Here is a 17,857-nt window from a genome sequence, read left to right as displayed (position 1 = left end):
GATGAACTGTATGCCTCTTCTGCATTGGCATACAGTAAGTCCAGTGTTTTATTGACTCTGGTTGGGCAGGTCACATACTGGGTGAAGGTGGGCAGTGTGGAGTCCAGTGAGGCATGATTGAAGTCCCCTGATATTATGAGAAGGGCTCTCGGTGATTGTGTTTGCAGTCTGCTGACCACAGAGTGGAGAGAGTCACAGGCTGCATCCGCGTTGGCCGAGGGGGGGACATACGCTGTTATCGCGATAACATGCGAGAACTCCCGGGGCAGGTAGTACGGACGCATGCTAATGGCTAACAGCTCAATGTCTCTGCTGCAGAGTTGCTCTTTTACAGTGATGTGCCCAGGGTTACACCATCTGTCGTTCACAAAAACTGCCAGTCCCCCTCCTTTCCTCTTACCGCTGTCTCTGGTCCTGTCCGCTCGCAGCAGCTGGAATCCCGGTAGTGTCACGCTTGTGTCCGGAGTTAGCGATGTTAGCCACGACTCCGTTAGCATCATGATGCTACATTGCCGGTACTCCCTCTGTGACCAGGTTAGCGACATGAGCTCATCCATCTTATTGGGCAAAGATCTTACGTTTCCAATAATTACAGAAGGAAGAGGGACGATCTGATTTCCTCGTGTCAGCATTGTTCCCACATCATCATAATTAATGTTGTTCCAGGTTCAACATTGCAAGTGACCAATCACCTTCTTGTGACGTCATTCCTTTGCGACTTCGAAATACCCGCCTTCGAGTATTTCGAAATACAAGTGAAGAAGCGAAAAACCGCCGCCTGTCCGCCGAATTTGAAGTCAATTTAGGATACTTTCCTTTAATAAACGGTAAGCATTATACATATGTTCCTCACTTGGCTTGCTGTTTGTTTGCTAGCGATAGGCTACTTGACAACAGCATTAGCTAACCAGTGTTCTCTAGACCAGCGTTCCCCAACTTTTTGGGTGTTTCGTGGCCCGGGGGTTGGGTCAGGCAAAATTGCAGTAGCTTCCCTGATCATTTTACAAACATAAGTGAAGAGAATCTGGACTAAAAGGCCTAGACTTATGGTTGTGTGCTGAATCTATGAATCAAACTATCACCTGGAAACATAATTAACTGGTCCATAGCTGTGAAACTGGACATGAGTTCTTGATTCTATGGAGATTAACAGTAATCCAGAAATTTACAAATTTGTCCCAGGGACATCGCGTAGATGTTGTCCCTGGGACATCGCGTAAATGTTGTCCCTGAGACATCGCGTAAATGTTGTCCCTGGGACATCGCGTAAATGTTGTCCCTGGGACATCGTGTAGATGTTGTCCCTGGGACATCATGTTAAAGTTGCCAGAGACATACCATATGAAAGTTTAGCTTCTTTTAGCCCCTGTTTGTTTTATATTATTTTATATATATATATTTTTTAATATTATATTTAATATTTACATTGTATTGCAAAAAACCCCAAAACAAGTTAAAATGAATTAATGAATATTGACTAATTAAACCTTCGTTATTTTTCCACCAGAAATGGACGACATAATTAGAAGAAGTGTTCTGAATGATGAAAAAAAAAGAACTGGAAAAGACACAACTTTGTGTGCATGTGTCACAATGCCAGGAGGACCCATTCATTGTTGTGTTAGAAAAATTGAACTCATTAACCCTTCATGGACATTATAAATGTTTAAATGTTGCCTCAGGTAAAGACAGGAAAAGAGACTATTACAAATTCAACTGCATCAGAGCTGGGGAAAAAAGTCGAAACAGCTACAGAGCAGTGGGCTGTAAGGCCTATGTTTCATTTAAAGTACTCAAATGTTGGAAAGACCACACAGTCATCGTGCAGCGTACATATGATAAGCATGATGGGCATGATCCTTCGGACCCAAAAGACGCACATTTCAACAATATTTCCAGTGATTTGAGGAGGAAGATTGAGGAACTGCTTTCCCTTGGAACTAAGTCAGCCATCATACTAACCGAATGTCATAAATGGGCCAAAGAACATGGACACAGAGATCTTCACAACAGAGAGCATTTTGTCACACCACGTGACATTGACAGTGTTAGAACCTGCATGATGAGGAAGAAGCACTTTAACTGTGGAGACAGTCAATGTGTACATACCTTACTTAATGGAAAACATCAAGAACATGTTCTCTTCTATCAACCATACACATCTGACCAAGAACTAATGATTGTTTTGCAGACACCTGTAATGAAATCAAACATGGAGAACTATGCAAAACAGTTAGTATTTGTTGACACCACGCACTGCGTTAACCAGTATTCATTTCCCTTATTCACACTTGTTGTAAGAGATGATCATGGGCATGGAGTCCCTGTGGCCTATGCTATTGTCAGCAACGAAAGTCAGAAAACCCTGGAAACTGTTCTTGGAATAGTTTGTGAGCATTTCCCAACTTCCCTGAGGTAAATAATACATTGACAACTATTAATTTTGAAATAATTCCTTTTCAAAAAAGTTATAACATGCCAGAATCTAATGCTATAGCTGCAGCATGGGCTGCAAAAAACTTTCCTTTCCAGTTGTTAAAGTTATTCCTATAGGCTGTATGCAGTATTTTATATATCTACTTGTGAGTTGAAATGTTTAATTTGGCATTGAAGTGGTGCTTTGAGATAGCAAAAACATTTTCATACTGTTTAATCTCATTTAGTGTTTTCTTTTTTTCTGTAGAGCATTTATGGTTGACAAAGACTTTGCGGAAATAAATGCTTTGCAGAAGGTTTTTCCAGAGTCAGCTATCCTTCTATGCTGGTACCATGTCTTGCAGGTAAACCACATTGTTTTCTTTTCACGTTGTCTAAGATGCACCTGAAACACATTTTTACAACAGGGTCCTGTTGTTATGATTTGCCTCATTGTGATATTCACCTACTCAGGTTAATGAATATAAAGGGATAAAATGTTGAGTGACTATGTCCATCCATTTAAGACCACAGTGCACTCATCTTCTGGTGGCTGCTTCCCAAAGCTCTTTTTGACATTTAAAAATATGTTTGCCTGGTTGATTTCTGTAATGCACAGGTCCTCTTGTCCAGTGAGTGACAAAGTTATTTTTGGACGTCAGCTTTCTTTTATGCTTTTTGTACAGCTGCTCCTCTGTCTCTCTCTCCAGATTAACTTTTTTTCTCTTACATTCACAGGCTGTTAATCGATGGCTTTCAAAATCAGAGTCCGGGGTCCATGGGCTTTCTAACACCCAAAAGAGAAATGAAATCATTTCTTTCTTTTGTAAGCTGAAAGCTTGCACATCTGTAAGTGTAATTTGTCTATTTCACATTTTGATTTCTTGATTACACTAAGAGCATAATAACTTTCAGTTGCTAAAAAAAGTTACAGAGAGATACAAAATAGATTTTTGAAACAATTTCTAAAACTGGCTTCTTATCTTGCTTATCAAAACAAGTACTTAAGCTGTGCAGAACATCATTGTGTCACCCACTGTGCAGTAGAACTTGTGAGTGGGATTCTTTCACAGACAGATGCTGAAACCAAATATGCTTATAGGTTTAGTGTTCCTTCTTAGCCATTGTAAGGGAAGAAATAATTGCTTCTTAATACAAAAACACGACATATTATTAATAACTTAAAATTCTTAATGTTATTCAATAAAAGGAAAAGGGCTTCAATACATAATATTAAAGATTTCAATAGGTCTGTTAAATGGATTGAAATATATTCTGTTGCATCCAATTCTCTTAGGAGGACGACTTTAAAGCCACATCAGCAGAGTTCTGCCAGACATTTAAGCAATACCCTTTGGTGTGCCAGTATTTTCAGAAGCACTGGGAAGGCATTGGCCACATGTGGTGTGACTACGGCCGTCGCTTCAGTCACGCTCGTTCTGAAACAAACAATGTGATTGAAAGGTATGATTTATTATTTTGACCTCATTCAATTGTATTGCTGAAAAAAAGATATTATGCTTTAATCCAAGAGGCTAAACTGAGTAGGTTCGTCATGTCATTGCCAGAACAGGTTTTAGGCAAATCCTTTAAATTCTAGCAGCGTTTTTATGTTATCACAACAACAAACAGAGTAGGTGGATTTGCCTAAATCAGCTAAACCGGCACAGAGCATTCCTTTATAAAAGACGTGTGCAATAGGTATTCCAATTTTTAAAAAAATAATACAGTCTTGATTAAAACTTTAAATTCCTTCAATTACAGTTACTAATCATTTCAAATAACTGTTTTTCAGATTTTTCCACCGCCTGAAATACCAGTTTTTATCTGGCTACAAGAATAGGCGTCTGGATGATCTGATTGAAGTGCTCCTAGGGAAGGCCGACGACTACTTCTCAGTCATAAAAACCCTGCAAGATGTGGGCCGCATGAAAAACAGGTTTGCTGACACCTTGTCTCAAGTTTCAGACTCTGCTTCAAGACTGATGGAAAGTGGTTGGGCTCTTAAAATTACAGTCAAGAACAGCCATGGAGTTAATGCATATCAAGTCCCATCTGAGTCAAGAGAAGACATGGTGTATGATGTCTGCCCTGTTGAGTCCTACTGCAACTGTACATATGGCTTACGAGGACTTCTTTGCAAGCATCTAGTGTTACTTGCAAAATTAGCAGAGGCTGACAATGACATCTATCCAAACATGGAAACAGACCTTGGCAAGAATTGCAGTGAAAGAAAGGCATTACTTTGTACACTGTGAGGACTTGAAAGTGATAAAAATGCCAAGTTTGTTTGGAAATCTGTGTTTTTTTGCATCGGCTGAAACACTTCAGTGCACTTGTTGTACGTTCTCTCACTATAACACATGTGCTTGCCTGAAGGTGGCTTGTAGCCATTTTAAAAAAATGAAAAACTCTCTGAAAAGTCCTCTATCAACTTTGAATGACACTCCTGTAGTTGAAAGCACAGACAAAAAATGCACAGAAGATGCAGTTGGAAAACTAAATGCTGTTTTAGACACAGTTAAACAGTGGGCATTCATTCCAGAGGGTATTACTGCAATGATAGATGAACTGCATACAAATGTCTTAAAAACAAAACAAGTAGGCAAAAGTATATGCCAGTACGAAATAAAGATGACAGATAATGCACGCAAAATTAGGCCATTGTATTCTAGCAAGAAACGTTCGGCCAGCATCGACATTCCAACAGTCTGAAAATGAATGTGAACAGTCGATAACCACTGAAAGAGAGACATCCTCTGGAGAAAATGAAAACCTTTTGGAATACAAAACAAAAAAGAGAAGAGTTAAAGCTAAGTATATGCACAAGTAGACTTTTGTGTGACATTTCAAAGGGACTGCATCCATTACTTCTGTTTATTGAAACCTAAAGCTGAATAGCTGTCTTAACTTTCTGCCAAGGAACAGATGAAAAGAAATTGTTTGGTCTCTCAAGCAGTTGTTATTTATGTGTGTTATTCATTACTTTGGCTTGGTTGCTGTTTTTGATACAAATTCATCTGTGCCCATTGTAATATTTTCATATGTTACTATTTTTATATTGCTATGCATTATAAATAAAGGATTACTTATTACTATTAAAGGTCTGCATTTGTAATTGTTGGTATTATTTATAAAATATGCGCTCTTAAGTTTTTTGCTCCATAAAACGATACCTGTCACTTTTTGGACATAGAGTATCAGCTGTTGAGAATCCTGGCTCATACAAAATAGAAGTAAAAGGTTTCAACATCCAGCCTTTTTATGATTAAATACAAAGTGTAATAACAGAGTTATTGGGGTGTGATTTTGTTAATAGTTAGTCTTAAGTATAAGTTTAATAGTAATGAGTAAGAAAATATAGCCAGAATAATGGAATGAGACTAACACCTGACCTCACACTGAGATTTGGTATGAAGTGGCATGTTTGTGCTAATGCTGACATTGGGGCTCAGAGTTCCTCTGTGTGTATATATTTGTGAACGTTAACTTGGCTAATGTCCAAGGGTTTGACTGCTTTCCTGTTGGATTGTATCACAAAGAACAGGGATAAGAGCACCAGTGGCTGTGCACACCCTCATCTCTCTCCTTCACCCGATCATTAGTGTTGGAAACCGGCATTAGCTCAGAGTAGATTAGACTTCAGTATAGTGCAAGTGATTTGATTTTATGATTATTTGATTCAGTTTTTTCTGTGTTCAAGCTCAATTACTTTAATAAAATATGTTGAATTCAAACAAATAAATAAACAAATAAACTGTGGACATTACCCTTTTAAACCTTTCTGAAACAAGACAGGTAAAAACCAGTGTATAAAAGTTTACATAGGTATAAATAGCTCTAACACTTTACTCCAGCCTGGCGTCCACACATGTGGACATCACATTTTGGGTTATTTAGACCAAAATACTAAATCTTGATCAACAAGTGCCTGATATACAGTTATGAGGACATTATACTGCAACTGTTCTATCGAAATTTCAAATTAATGTCCTCATATGTGGCTCTCATTTTTCTCAGAAACAAAAATTAGGTAAAAAAAACAAAACCTGGTAATTCTTTCTTTTTACATTCATCGGGTTCCAATCGGCCCAAATATCAAAGAGAAATTAAAAATGCATGCCATGGAAGATTTCGGGTCTTAGGGGGTTAAAATGACCAGACCCCTCCGGCCTGTTTTCCAGGCCACTAAATTAAACCCAGTCAATTACCAATTGAACAGAATAAAAACCTACGAGGTCCACTAATAGTCCAAAAGTCCAAATCTTTAATAGAAAAGACAGGCAGAACTCAAACAAACAATAATCCAAACGAGGAGCATATATACACACTGGAAAGTAAATAATTATAAGTTATTAAATCAGACTAATTAAATACAGTAAAACTAATAAGGGAAGACGAACACACGGGAAATAAAAATAACAGTGTAAACATACCAAAACTCAAAATAAAACAGGAAAGCTACTACAAACCGAGTGTGACACAATTACATTCATATTGAAACATATGTGATAATTTTCTTTCTTTGTAGCATTTTTAAGATATGTGTTAGAACAGTCATTATGCTGTTTGGATTAGGAACCAATCATTTTTGCCAAATAGTTAACACAAACTTAGAACAACAATGAACAATTTTCAAGATTCTGATTTACAGAACAAACAAAAGTCACAAAAGGTTTCATTATTTAAGAGACAAGATCAAGTTTTTCACACAGGAATGAAATGACAGAATCCAGTGCAGCGGGGCCAAAGGTGTGTGTCAGCAAACTGAAGGTTGAGGAATCAGTCAGTTCCTGTTTAAGATTGTGTTGGATTTTGAGAAGAGTCTGTCTGTTATTAGAAAGTAAGATTAACAATGTTACACCAATAACCCAAATACGGGGAAATGACAAATAATACCAAAAAAGATACAACTTTCATATTGTTTTACTAACTTACTTTGTCATATCAGCACTTGAATGGTCGATGCCTTTACAGACCATGTCTGTTGTGACATCGCAGGCCAATCTTCCGGCAAACCCGAGGGCTAGCTCCCCAGCCTCCTCTTCACTCAGAACACTAAACACTGTTACTTTAGTTTTGGCCTTCTTAGGCCTGTCAAGAATCATTGCGGGCAGTTTGGCTTTACGGCCCTAAAAAAGAAAAAGTGCAAACACCAAAAGAGCAGAGAGAGACACACACACGCGCACAAAGTTAAATGCTTTTGTTTACATGGTGTAATTGTGTATATGTTGCAGCAAATGCACAATTTCCAGCCACATTGTCACTTCATTGATACGAGTAACCCGGATTTATTTCAGGTGACATCAAAATCACGAAATGTATACCTACCCCAATCAAACCTCTGAAAACATGAACTGACATGTTCTCTGCGTTGATTCTGCGCTTGATCTCGTCTTCTGTTATTGTGTAGGTTTTCTTTTTTGAGCTTGGTACAGATAAGCGACCATGCACTCTGTAAACTGTACTAGTTCCTTCTGAATCAGTTTGAAATTCTGTATCTGCATCGATCCTGTCAACATCATCAGCAGCAGCATTATCTGTACTCAGACTTGTGCCGTATACTTCTGCTTCTTTTTCGTTGTCTTCAGTCTGTGTACCTTCATCTCTTTCAGTCTGTGTACCTTCATCTCTGACTGTCAGTCTTCCTATCTCACTGTTACTTGTCGACTTGCTGCAGATGTTCTCTCCCTTAGGAACTTTTCCTTTGTCATTCGCTGCCTGATGCTTTCCCTGATGACATTCTTCACTGGCTACTTCTATTGCTCCTCCTGTATAGCCACCCACTATGCTGCACAACTCCTTTCCCTCTGCTGTGCTGCACTGTGCTGTTACATAAAGAAGAATGATATAAACAGCACTATATCAATTTAATTGTGAAGAGAAATCCCCACAATACGACACAGTTATGTCTAAAATAGTTTTGTGTAAAAACTGGATCTTGAAACGTCCACTTTAATTACACAGTCCTGGTGTGCAAAGGCAAAATTACGAAAAAAAATTTCACTTTAAACATTTTTGGACATTGTTTAGTTATATTGTGACTTACTCTCACAGAAGATACAGATGCCACAAACAGACTTTGAACAACGCATGTGCTTGTATGCACCACATTTCTGGCACTGCACCTGTGAATTAAAAAAAAAAAAAAAAGAAGAAGAAATAAACAAACAAAAAACAAATGAACAAAGTCCATTAAATAAACAATCTATATGGCTAAGGACATGTCATAGTGTACCCGGTCTTTGGCTGCAATCACACACCAGCACTGACTGCACTTCCTAGTTCGATCTGCAAAATATAATTTGTTTAAGTACAAGTTACATTTTCCAATGTTAGAGAAAAAGAAGGCAGCTAATTTTATCTTTACCTATTGAGGAAAATAAGTATTGGCAAAGTCGGGACCTGAGCTTTGTGATTTCAGTGTTGTACTCCTCCACTTGTGTTTTACCGTCAATGAGAGATTGGGCAAACTAATAATTGACGAAGAAAAAAAAAAAAAAAAAAAAGAACAAAAAGAATTAGATTAACAAAGAAATGTTTGTTTGTTTTTAACCCCCCCACCCCCCCGAGAAAAAAAAAAAAAACAGAGCAACCAAAGCAAAGCATTACTGCTGAAATGGTTCAATCTACAAAAAAAATTGAGATTTTACCATCCTGCCTCTAAGGCTTTAAAAACTGAATAGGCAAAAATGTAAACATTACTTATATAGGTTAAAGCTATAGTTTTCAGTACCATTATGACATGCACTCCACATGAGTTCCCATCCTGTTGATGTGGGTGGCTCACATGTGACAAGGTCCACCTCCAGCGCAGCCTCTTGCTGAAGCAAATGAGCTGAGAGATCGCAGTTATTACAAATAAAAAGCATATAGAGAAATCAATAACCACGTTCGGTAATGATTTCAATTAAATTAAATATGTTATGTTAAATATGTTAATTAATTACCTCCAGTTTTTCAACACCGCACTTTTTCTGACCTCCGACTCGCCAAATGAATTCATATAGACTATGGTCCTCTTGGGTATGTCACAAAACTGTTTTGTAAAAAGATGGATATGGTAGGCTTGGGCCTTGAGCTTTCCTAATGAGGGACACTGAAAAGTATCATGCACTAGAGAGAGTGCAAAATCTGTGCAACTTACAAACAAGGTCCAGTGGCTGCCGTTTTCCAGACAGGCTCCAATCAATTTCTCATACATCTGAAAGATGTTTTTCTGGAAATAAAAATAATGTGACAAGTATGTTTTTCTGTCAAGAATGACACTGCAAAACTGCAAAAGCTTGTCAGGTGAGACTTGTAATTAATTCTGCAGATACACAAACATATAGAAAGTGTCATTTTTGGTTTACATTAATTAATTTCTATAGTGTGTACAAAACAAATCAAGACCACAGACTCAACACGCACCACTCAATTTTTGGTGTTCTTTATCAGTTGGCCAAGATAGAAATGTTTTAATCTGTGTGCATTGCTTTTGAACAAGTCTTTACACAGAAAAGGTTTCAGAAAGGTATTTTTCAGGTTCTTCTGACAAGGCTTCAATTTTGGAAAATGCTGTTTGTTTATAGTGGCAACTTATAAACCCTTTGTGATAAGAACATAGTTACCACAGTCCAAGTCATACCTTCAAAAAGTATGCACTTTGTGCTCTTGTGGACCCATCCAAAATTTTTCCAGTGATTTGGCTTGGTATTGGATAAATGTGAGGGAAATTCTATAAAAATAACATAAATACACCTATGTTTTCAAATACATTACAAAAAATGTAAACATGCTATGTCATTATGATCAAACAAGCTTTTCAACATACCTCACACTGCAAATAGATTAGGCCATCTATTACCTTATAAAACAAATAAATAAATACATATAAATAAAAACAGAACTAAGGAATACGATTCATTAAGTAAATTGTACAATAAAGTGTATTTAAAGCAGAATTTAACATTAGTTTTATGACAACATAAAAGGATTTTTATGTCAAGAGGTACCTCATCTGAAATGTTAGTCTGGTCAAACAGGGATTTCAAACTTGAAATACCAATAGAGTTTGGTCCAGCTACTCCCACAAGGTAATCTGTGAGAAAGCATATGCTGTAGTCAACAGATATCATTTTCTTTTTGCATGCTGCAACCATCATCCATTTCAGTCTTCTAGGAGCTTTGTCTGGTTGTAGTTCTTTTTTCTCCTCCTCTCCCCTCATCTATTAATTAAATTGTTTTCTGACCTTCCTAACTGTTTCCGACCTGTCTTCCCAATGTGATGTTTAAGCAATATATGTATGGTCAGAAGGGGGTGAAATTTTCATTGCAGTTGTACGTGTAACATTGCATGTGATAATAAAAGGCTTGATTGGTTGATTATTCAACATGAGTTGACATTTACCTGACATTGTGAAGGAGTCACAGTTTCTGTAAGGGTGTAAGAACATAACATGTGGATTTGTTACACTTCTTTTTCACAAGTTAATAACAATCAATAATTTTCATTCCATTATTTACAAGCTATCACACGATGTCCCAGGGACAACATCTACACGATGTCCCAGGGACAACATTTACACGATGTCCCAGGGACAACATTTACACGATGTCCCAGGGCAAATTCTACATGATGTCCCAGGGACAACATTTACACAATGTCCCAGGGACAACATTTACGCGATGTCCCTGGGACAACATTTACGCGATGTACCAGGACAAATTTGTAAATTTCTGGATTACTGTTAATCTCCATAGAATCAAGAACTCATGTCCAGTTTCACAGCTATGGACCAGTTAATTATGTTTCCAGGTGATAGTTTGATTCATAGATTCAGCACACAACCATAAGTCTAGGCCTTTTAGTCCAGATTCTCTTCACTTATGTTTGTAAAATGATCAGGGAAGCTACTGCAATTTTGCCTGACCCAACCCCCGGGCCACGAAACACCCAAAAAGTTGGGGAACGCTGGTCTAGAGAACACTGGTTAGCTAATGCTGTCGTCAAGTAGCCTATCGCTAGCAAACAAACAGCAAGCCAAGTGAGGAACATAGTGATGGGACGTTCTGTATCGAGGCTTCGGAGCGTGTGTCGAGTAATGGAGGGGGCGTTTCCGCGAAGCGCGTATCGAGGCTTGCTTCATTTATGGGAGGAGCTGAAAATGATGACGTCCGAAGCCTCGCTGCCCGGCTGTACCACGTGACTGGTTCATGAAGTGGTTCGAACTTTGCCGCGAGATATGACAGCGATATAAACCCCTCAGACTTCATTCAAAAATGTGGGTGTTTGATGGAGAGTTGCGGTTAGTGAGAGTTTGGAGACCGTTTGGAGGTTTATGAGAGTGAGGAAAGTCAGGAGAGAATGGAGCCAGCTAAGAAGAGGAGGATGTCCTCCCCTGTGTGGGAACATTTTGATCTTATTCCTCCCAACAAGGTATGTAAATTTCTACAGAAGATGTATTTTCATGATACTGATGGTGCAATACAATTTATGTTGAGCTGTCTTGACTTTTGTACAAGGTGAAGTGTTTTCTATGTGCCAGGGAGCTGGGATATAACAACAACAACACCTTATCCATGCTTAGGCACTACAGAGCTTTGCATGAGAATAAGGGGGACACCGATTGTGGAGCAAGACCAGGTGAGCCATCAAATGCAATGATAATATAGGATGCAGTAATGTTACTAAATGATATAACAATATTATACAACTGTTATAAGTTACGTATGTGATATTTATATTTGTGCTTTATCTTTATTGTCTTTCCTCAGGAGAACAATCTCAAATAGATGAAGACCTGGTCAGCATGGTGATTGAGGACTCCCAGCCATTTAGCATTGTGGAGGACAAAGGATTCAAAAGATTTGTTAAATCATTAAATCCTAGCTATGTTCTCCCCACTAAAAAGGTCATAAAAGCAGTGAAAATTTAGTTTTTACAGAATAAAATGTGAACAGGCAGTGTGTAGCTGTCCATACCTCAACGTTACAAAAGCACAACCACTGTCCACACCCCAACCACACCTCACCTCACAGTAAATGATCATTTCCATTTCAAGCATTTCCAAATAATCATTTCCCATACTGCCACTATAAATATACACAGTATACTGCCATCACTACAATATACATGTTTTACACACTCCTTTTGTTGTTGACATTTACAGGCTGTGTGCAAAATGCCACACTCTTCAAATTCATGCCAGCTATTATTTTTACGTCCTGCTAGAGCAAATGAAGCTTCATGAAGCTTCGCGTTGGGGTGAACCAATTGGATGAAAAGCTTCAGTGCTTCATGGGGCTTCATCTGCCCATCACTAGAGGAACATATGTATAATGCTTACCGTTTATTAAAGGAAAGTATCCTAAATTGACTTCAAATTCGGCGGACAGGCGGCGGTTTTTCGCTTCTTCACTTGTATTTCGAAATAATCGAAGGCGGGTATTTCGAAGTCGCAAAGGAATGACGTCACAAGAAGGTGATTGGTCACTTGCAATGTTGAACCTGGAACAACATTAATTATGATGATGTGGGAACAATGCTGACACGAGGAAATCAGATCGTCCGAAGGAAGAGATGGTCGATAACGTCTCCTTCTCGGGCGACGGCGCTCCTTCCCAGCACGACACCCCCGTCTTTTCCTCCTCAGCTCGCTGGGAATATCGGGTCTGTCCGCCGGCAGTACCGCTGCAGGACTCAGCGCTAACAGCTGATCCTTACTGTAAACAAAGGATCTCTGCTCTGGGTCCCCAGACACGGGTGAAAAAAGTAGAAATAAACTGAGAAAAACGACCAGGACTAGCACAAAACGGTAGAACATGGTTGCAGAGTCTAATTACTAATACGTTAGTTATAAAAAAATTACGAGAAAAAAGATAAGAAAGAAAGAAACTCAGAATGAGCAGAGCTGCTGTAACAGGCTGCCGCACACGGGGGGCGCCGGAAGGGATTCCCAAAGTAATGACCTCGTAACAGTATCGCTGTCGTTAAACACCATAAATTCATCAATTGCGGATTTGATAAAGGTAACAAACCCCTCATCCGAAAGCAACAAAGAGTTAAATCTCCAGGGTGAGGAAAAAGAGGACTGGGCTATGAGCTTGATGTCAACGCTAAGTGGTGCGTGATCGGAAATGACAATAGGATGATATGTAGATGACAGTACTTTTGGAATAAGGGAACCGTCCACAAAAAAATAATCAATCCGCAAAAAGGACTGATGTACCTGAGAAAAGAAAGAGTACGCTCTGGTAGTAGGGTTAGAAAACCTCCAGGGATCTACAAAACCATTCTGAGACATAAACTCTGAAATAGACTTGGACATAGAGGATTGGGTCAGGGTCCAAGGATTCGAGCGATCTAAGGCAGGATCAATAACACAGTTTAAGTCACCACCCAATATCAAAAGATGAGTATCAAGGGAAGGGAGACTACTCAAAAGTGCATCTGTAAAACCTGGATTATCAAAATTTGGCGCATACACATTGACTAAGAGGACGGGTACATTGTACATGGTGCCTACAACAACCAAATATCTCCCGTTTTTGTCAGCTTTAATCTCAGAGGCTGTAAACTGTACCCTTCTGTTTATTAAGATCGCCACCCCCCTGGCTTTTGAATTAAACATTGAATGGAAAGTATGACCCACCCATGGGCACCTGAGCCTAAGATGATCCCGATTTCGCAAATGGGTCTCTTGCAAAAACATTACATCACTCTTTAAACGTTTAAGATGCGAGAATATTTTAGATCGTTTAATTGGGCTATTCATACCTTTGACATTCCAAGTTAAAAATCTAATACCACAATTGCCTAAGGACTGACCTGAAGTACTGGTCATTGCAGAAAGATAAAAGAGAAAATACTTATTTCTTCACCCCCAAAGAAAGAACAAGTGGGAAAAACACACTCACACAAACACACAACGCAAACCCACAACAACAGAAGTACAGCTTCAGAATAAAAATAATAATAACACGTCAAACACACCCTCCCGCCTCCCCCCTGCACAGCAAAAGCCCCCATCCCCAAACGATGGAGACGGCAGTGCACGCTCCCACCCGGAGCAATCTGAACAAAAACGCTCCCGACTACGAAACGAACCGTGTCAAACCAAAGCTCCAACAGAGTTATTTCTCAATAGATTAAAAGGCACAAATAAAATAAAAATAACCCAATTATATTTTACTATTAGACAGGTAAAACAAAACAAGTGTTTGGCAGAGTAACAAACTTAGCTTACCACAATGATGTTTGGATTTGGATCATGCGCTATTTCAAACAAACAAACATTGTCCCGCTATATTTTTTATCGCGTGGTTATTGTCTTAATATATTCCTTGGCCTCATCTGGCGAGACGAAGTTGCGCTGCATTCCTTGATAAGTGATCCGCAGTCTTGCCGGATAGAGGATCCCAAATCGGACTCCCTGGATGCCGCGAAGCTGGCGACGGACCTCATTGAAAGCCGCACGGGCCCGCGCTGTCTTAGCGGTGTGGTCGGGGAACACAGAAATGGTCATATTATTTATCTGCACCCTCTGCAGCTCCCTGGCCTTCTGGAGAATCCTAGCACAGTCCGCGTAATAGTGCAGCTTCACAACCATAGCACGGGGGCGTTCACCGGTGTTAGGTTTGGGGGCCAAAGTTCGGTGGGCTCTGTCTACAAGCGGCTCCTTCCCAAGCTGAAATGCCTCCATCAACAGCACGGACACATCTGTAGCGGACAGGACGTTCTCCTCTGGCACACCAACAATGCGTATATTATTGCGGCGAGACCTGGACTCCAAATCCTCGCATTTATTCTCCAATTTGGCCAACTCCTTTGACATCGCATCCACTTTGGCTTGGAGGTGGACAATATCATCCGTGCATGTGGAGAGAGACTGTTCCATCTCCGTAACTGTGCTCCTGAGGCCAGCGAATTCCTGCCGCATGGTAGTTATATCTGAGGAAAGGTCCGTTTTTAGTTGCTGTATGTCGGACCTGATAGACGTGAGATTCTCCGCAAACGCTGCCGTCAGTTCCTTTTTAAACAGTGCTGAAATTTCTTCACGAAGTTCAGAGAGGAGTTCAGCCTTCGTGAATTTTTCCGTAACGACGAGCGGCGTGTCGGGTGACCCAGGCAGTGGCGAAGTTTTACCACGAGGCGGGGATGCAGTGTTAGCAGCAGGCCGCAAGTTCGGCTGAGAGGTGCTTGCGCTCTTATTAACCTTACGCGACATTGTAAACACAAAAAGCAAAAACAGTCTTGTCTCGGAACTATACAAAAAGAAAAAACCCGTCAAAATGTGCCTGGAAATGCTAGATAATAACTAGACTCTGCAGGAGCTACGCTCGGTGCGACCTACGCCATAGTCACCTAAACCGGAAGTCCATCAGGTATACTCTTAAGTATTTGCTAAACAAATAATTTGCATTATTGAAATGGGCATGTTACGGATTCAAATATTGGGGATGGATACAAGAGGAAAAACCAAAATAACAACACTGGTCGGGCCGGGTCAAGTCAAACGATGATTTTAATGATCACACGCGTGGGAGATGGACACCGTACGCAGACAGCATCAGATCTCAAAATGGTGGAGCATTGATCAAACTCTTATAGCCTCTAGTGGCCCCCATCTAATCATAAAAGCCTAAAAATTCACATTCTTTCTCTCACACGGTGCCTAAGCTACGACCTTGGCTCCCTGTTTATCTGCTCCTGCTGAGATGGGGCAGAAAACTCCAGTATGTTCTGTTCTCTTCTAATCAGACAAATAAGGCGATGACTTTCTGCGAACAGTATTTCTTATAACTCAGCAGTATAATGCATCATAAAACAATATCATTCATTCACAATAAATCAGCAGTCTATGCAAATCAGTTTAACAAATGTAATAGTTATCACCTTCTTCTAATTCAGGAGAATAATGCAAACTAAAACTACATAATAATTCACAATCTTTAATTAAGGGTCTAACATGGCATAAAATAATATTATAATCCCACAGGCACATTTTAAGGCAAGTATAAGTAAAGTAGCCAAAATAAAAAAGTTAAGAGACTGTAGATTATTGGAAATGATAAAAGCTACAAGAGCGTCTCTCAGCATGGGCCCGAAAAATGTTCTGTCAGCCGAGGAAGGAGACGATATTAAGAAGTCGCTGGAGTTTATGACAGAGGAGATTTCTACTGTCAAACTGCAGCAGAAAGCCATCCTGGACCTGGTCGAGGAAGTTAAGGCTCTCCGCATCCAGAACGCCGAGAAGGATCGGCGGCTGGCGTACCTGGAGAACAGAGTGGCGGATTTGGAGCAGTACACCCGGATGAACGATGTTATCATCACGGGGCTTCGCATCAAACCCCGGTCATACGCCCGGGCGGTCGCCACTGACAATGTAGGAGGGCCAGGAGAGGAAGATGTCAACTCCACGGAGCATCAAGTGGTTACCTTTCTACGGTCCAAAGGTGTGGAAGTGGATTATAACAACATTGAGGCTTGCCACCCTCTACCCCGAAAAAATGACAGTGACAAACCAGCCATCATTGTGAGATTTGCAAACAGAAAACAGAAAACAGCACTGTTAAAACAAGGAAAGAAACTGAAAGGATCCGATGTCTTCATGAACGAACATCTGATAAAAAGAAATGCGGACATTGCCAGGAAAGCACGTTACTTGAAGAAACAGGGAAAAATTCAAAATACATGGACCACCAACTGCAAAGTATTCATTAAACTCAATGGAACACCGGAACAAGCCAAAGTGTTGGTCATCAGAAATATGGAAGAGCTGGACAAATACTGAGGTCAACTTACTCTGGAGGTATGAATACACATGTGACGTGACACACAACACAACACATGGCACAGTCCAAAAGAACTTCATCTGCATCCGGCAACAATATCAACATAACTCATTGGAATTCTCTTTATGATAATCTGGAACTGAGAACATTTCGATACACAGACCATAATGTTCTAGACTTAGAAAAGGATATAGACCCAGAAAATAATTTCTTCTACAACATCAGCTGTAACTGCTGCTACTTCACTGATGAACAGTTTAAGCACACCATCAACACGGAAAATAAATTATCAATAATCCATTTTAACAGCAGAAGTCTGTATGCCAACTTCAACAATATAAAGGAATATCTAAATGAGTTGACAAATCCATTTGGAATTATTGCCATTTCTGAAACATGGATCAATGCGGAGAAAGGAATGGACTTTGGACTGGAGGGATATGAAGTGAATTTTGTAAATAGAAGGAACAAGAGTGGAGGGGGAGTAGCTGTGTATGTGGATAAAAACCTAAACTACAAGGTGGTAGAAAGTATGACAACTGTAATTGATAATTTACTAGAATGTATAACAATTGAAATGTATAAGGAAAAAGAAAAAAATTTAATAATTAGCTGTATATATAGAACACCTGGCTCTAGTATTCAAGTATTTAATGACTTCATA

The 17,857-nt window shown here is 39.6% G+C and overlaps 3 protein-coding genes across 4 annotated transcripts; 2 read left to right on the top strand and 1 right to left on the bottom strand.

The window, feature by feature from the left end:
• Window positions 1–709: 709 nt before the first annotated feature.
• Window positions 710–5,518, top strand: LOC146671662 (uncharacterized). Of its 2 annotated transcripts, none has more exons than XM_085404014.1 (5): window positions 710–827; window positions 2,684–2,780; window positions 3,154–3,264; window positions 3,713–3,879; window positions 4,211–5,518. In XM_085404014.1, the coding sequence occupies exons 2-5, from the start codon at window positions 2,691–2,693 to the stop codon at window positions 4,671–4,673; spliced, it is 831 nt and encodes a 276-aa protein (XP_085260140.1). In that variant the 5' UTR covers window positions 710–827; window positions 2,684–2,690; the 3' UTR covers window positions 4,674–5,518. The 2 variants fall into 2 exon arrangements, with proteins under 2 accessions (XP_085260140.1, XP_085260139.1); XM_085404013.1 differs by lacking the exon at window positions 710–827 and adding an exon at window positions 1,622–2,415.
• Window positions 5,519–6,660: 1,142 nt separating this feature from the next.
• LOC146671661 (uncharacterized) lies at window positions 6,661–10,801 on the bottom strand. The gene is made up of 10 exons (XM_085404011.1): window positions 10,413–10,801; window positions 10,232–10,264; window positions 10,046–10,135; window positions 9,563–9,634; window positions 8,786–8,888; window positions 8,654–8,706; window positions 8,465–8,543; window positions 7,747–8,243; window positions 7,354–7,547; window positions 6,661–7,245 (listed from the first exon to the last, which is right to left on the bottom strand). Exons 1-10 carry the CDS (start codon window positions 10,623–10,625, stop codon window positions 7,101–7,103), a joined length of 1,479 nt encoding a protein of 492 aa, XP_085260137.1. The 5' UTR covers window positions 10,626–10,801; the 3' UTR covers window positions 6,661–7,100.
• A 5,716-nt stretch (window positions 10,802–16,517) lies between these two features.
• LOC146671660 (uncharacterized) lies at window positions 16,518–17,289 on the top strand. Its single transcript, XM_085405205.1, has one exon. The coding sequence runs from the start codon at window positions 16,560–16,562 to the stop codon at window positions 17,190–17,192; it is 633 nt and encodes a 210-aa protein (XP_085261331.1). The 5' UTR covers window positions 16,518–16,559; the 3' UTR covers window positions 17,193–17,289.
• The last annotated feature ends 568 nt before the right edge of the window (window positions 17,290–17,857 follow it).

Source organism: Rhamphochromis longiceps, linkage group LG4, assembly GCF_057381845.1.
Source record: "Rhamphochromis longiceps isolate RC_006_pf linkage group LG4, R_longiceps_female_GT1.1, whole genome shotgun sequence".
Taxonomy (NCBI): Eukaryota; Metazoa; Chordata; class Actinopteri; order Cichliformes; family Cichlidae; genus Rhamphochromis; species Rhamphochromis longiceps.
This window is presented reverse-complemented; position numbering and strand designations above follow the sequence as displayed.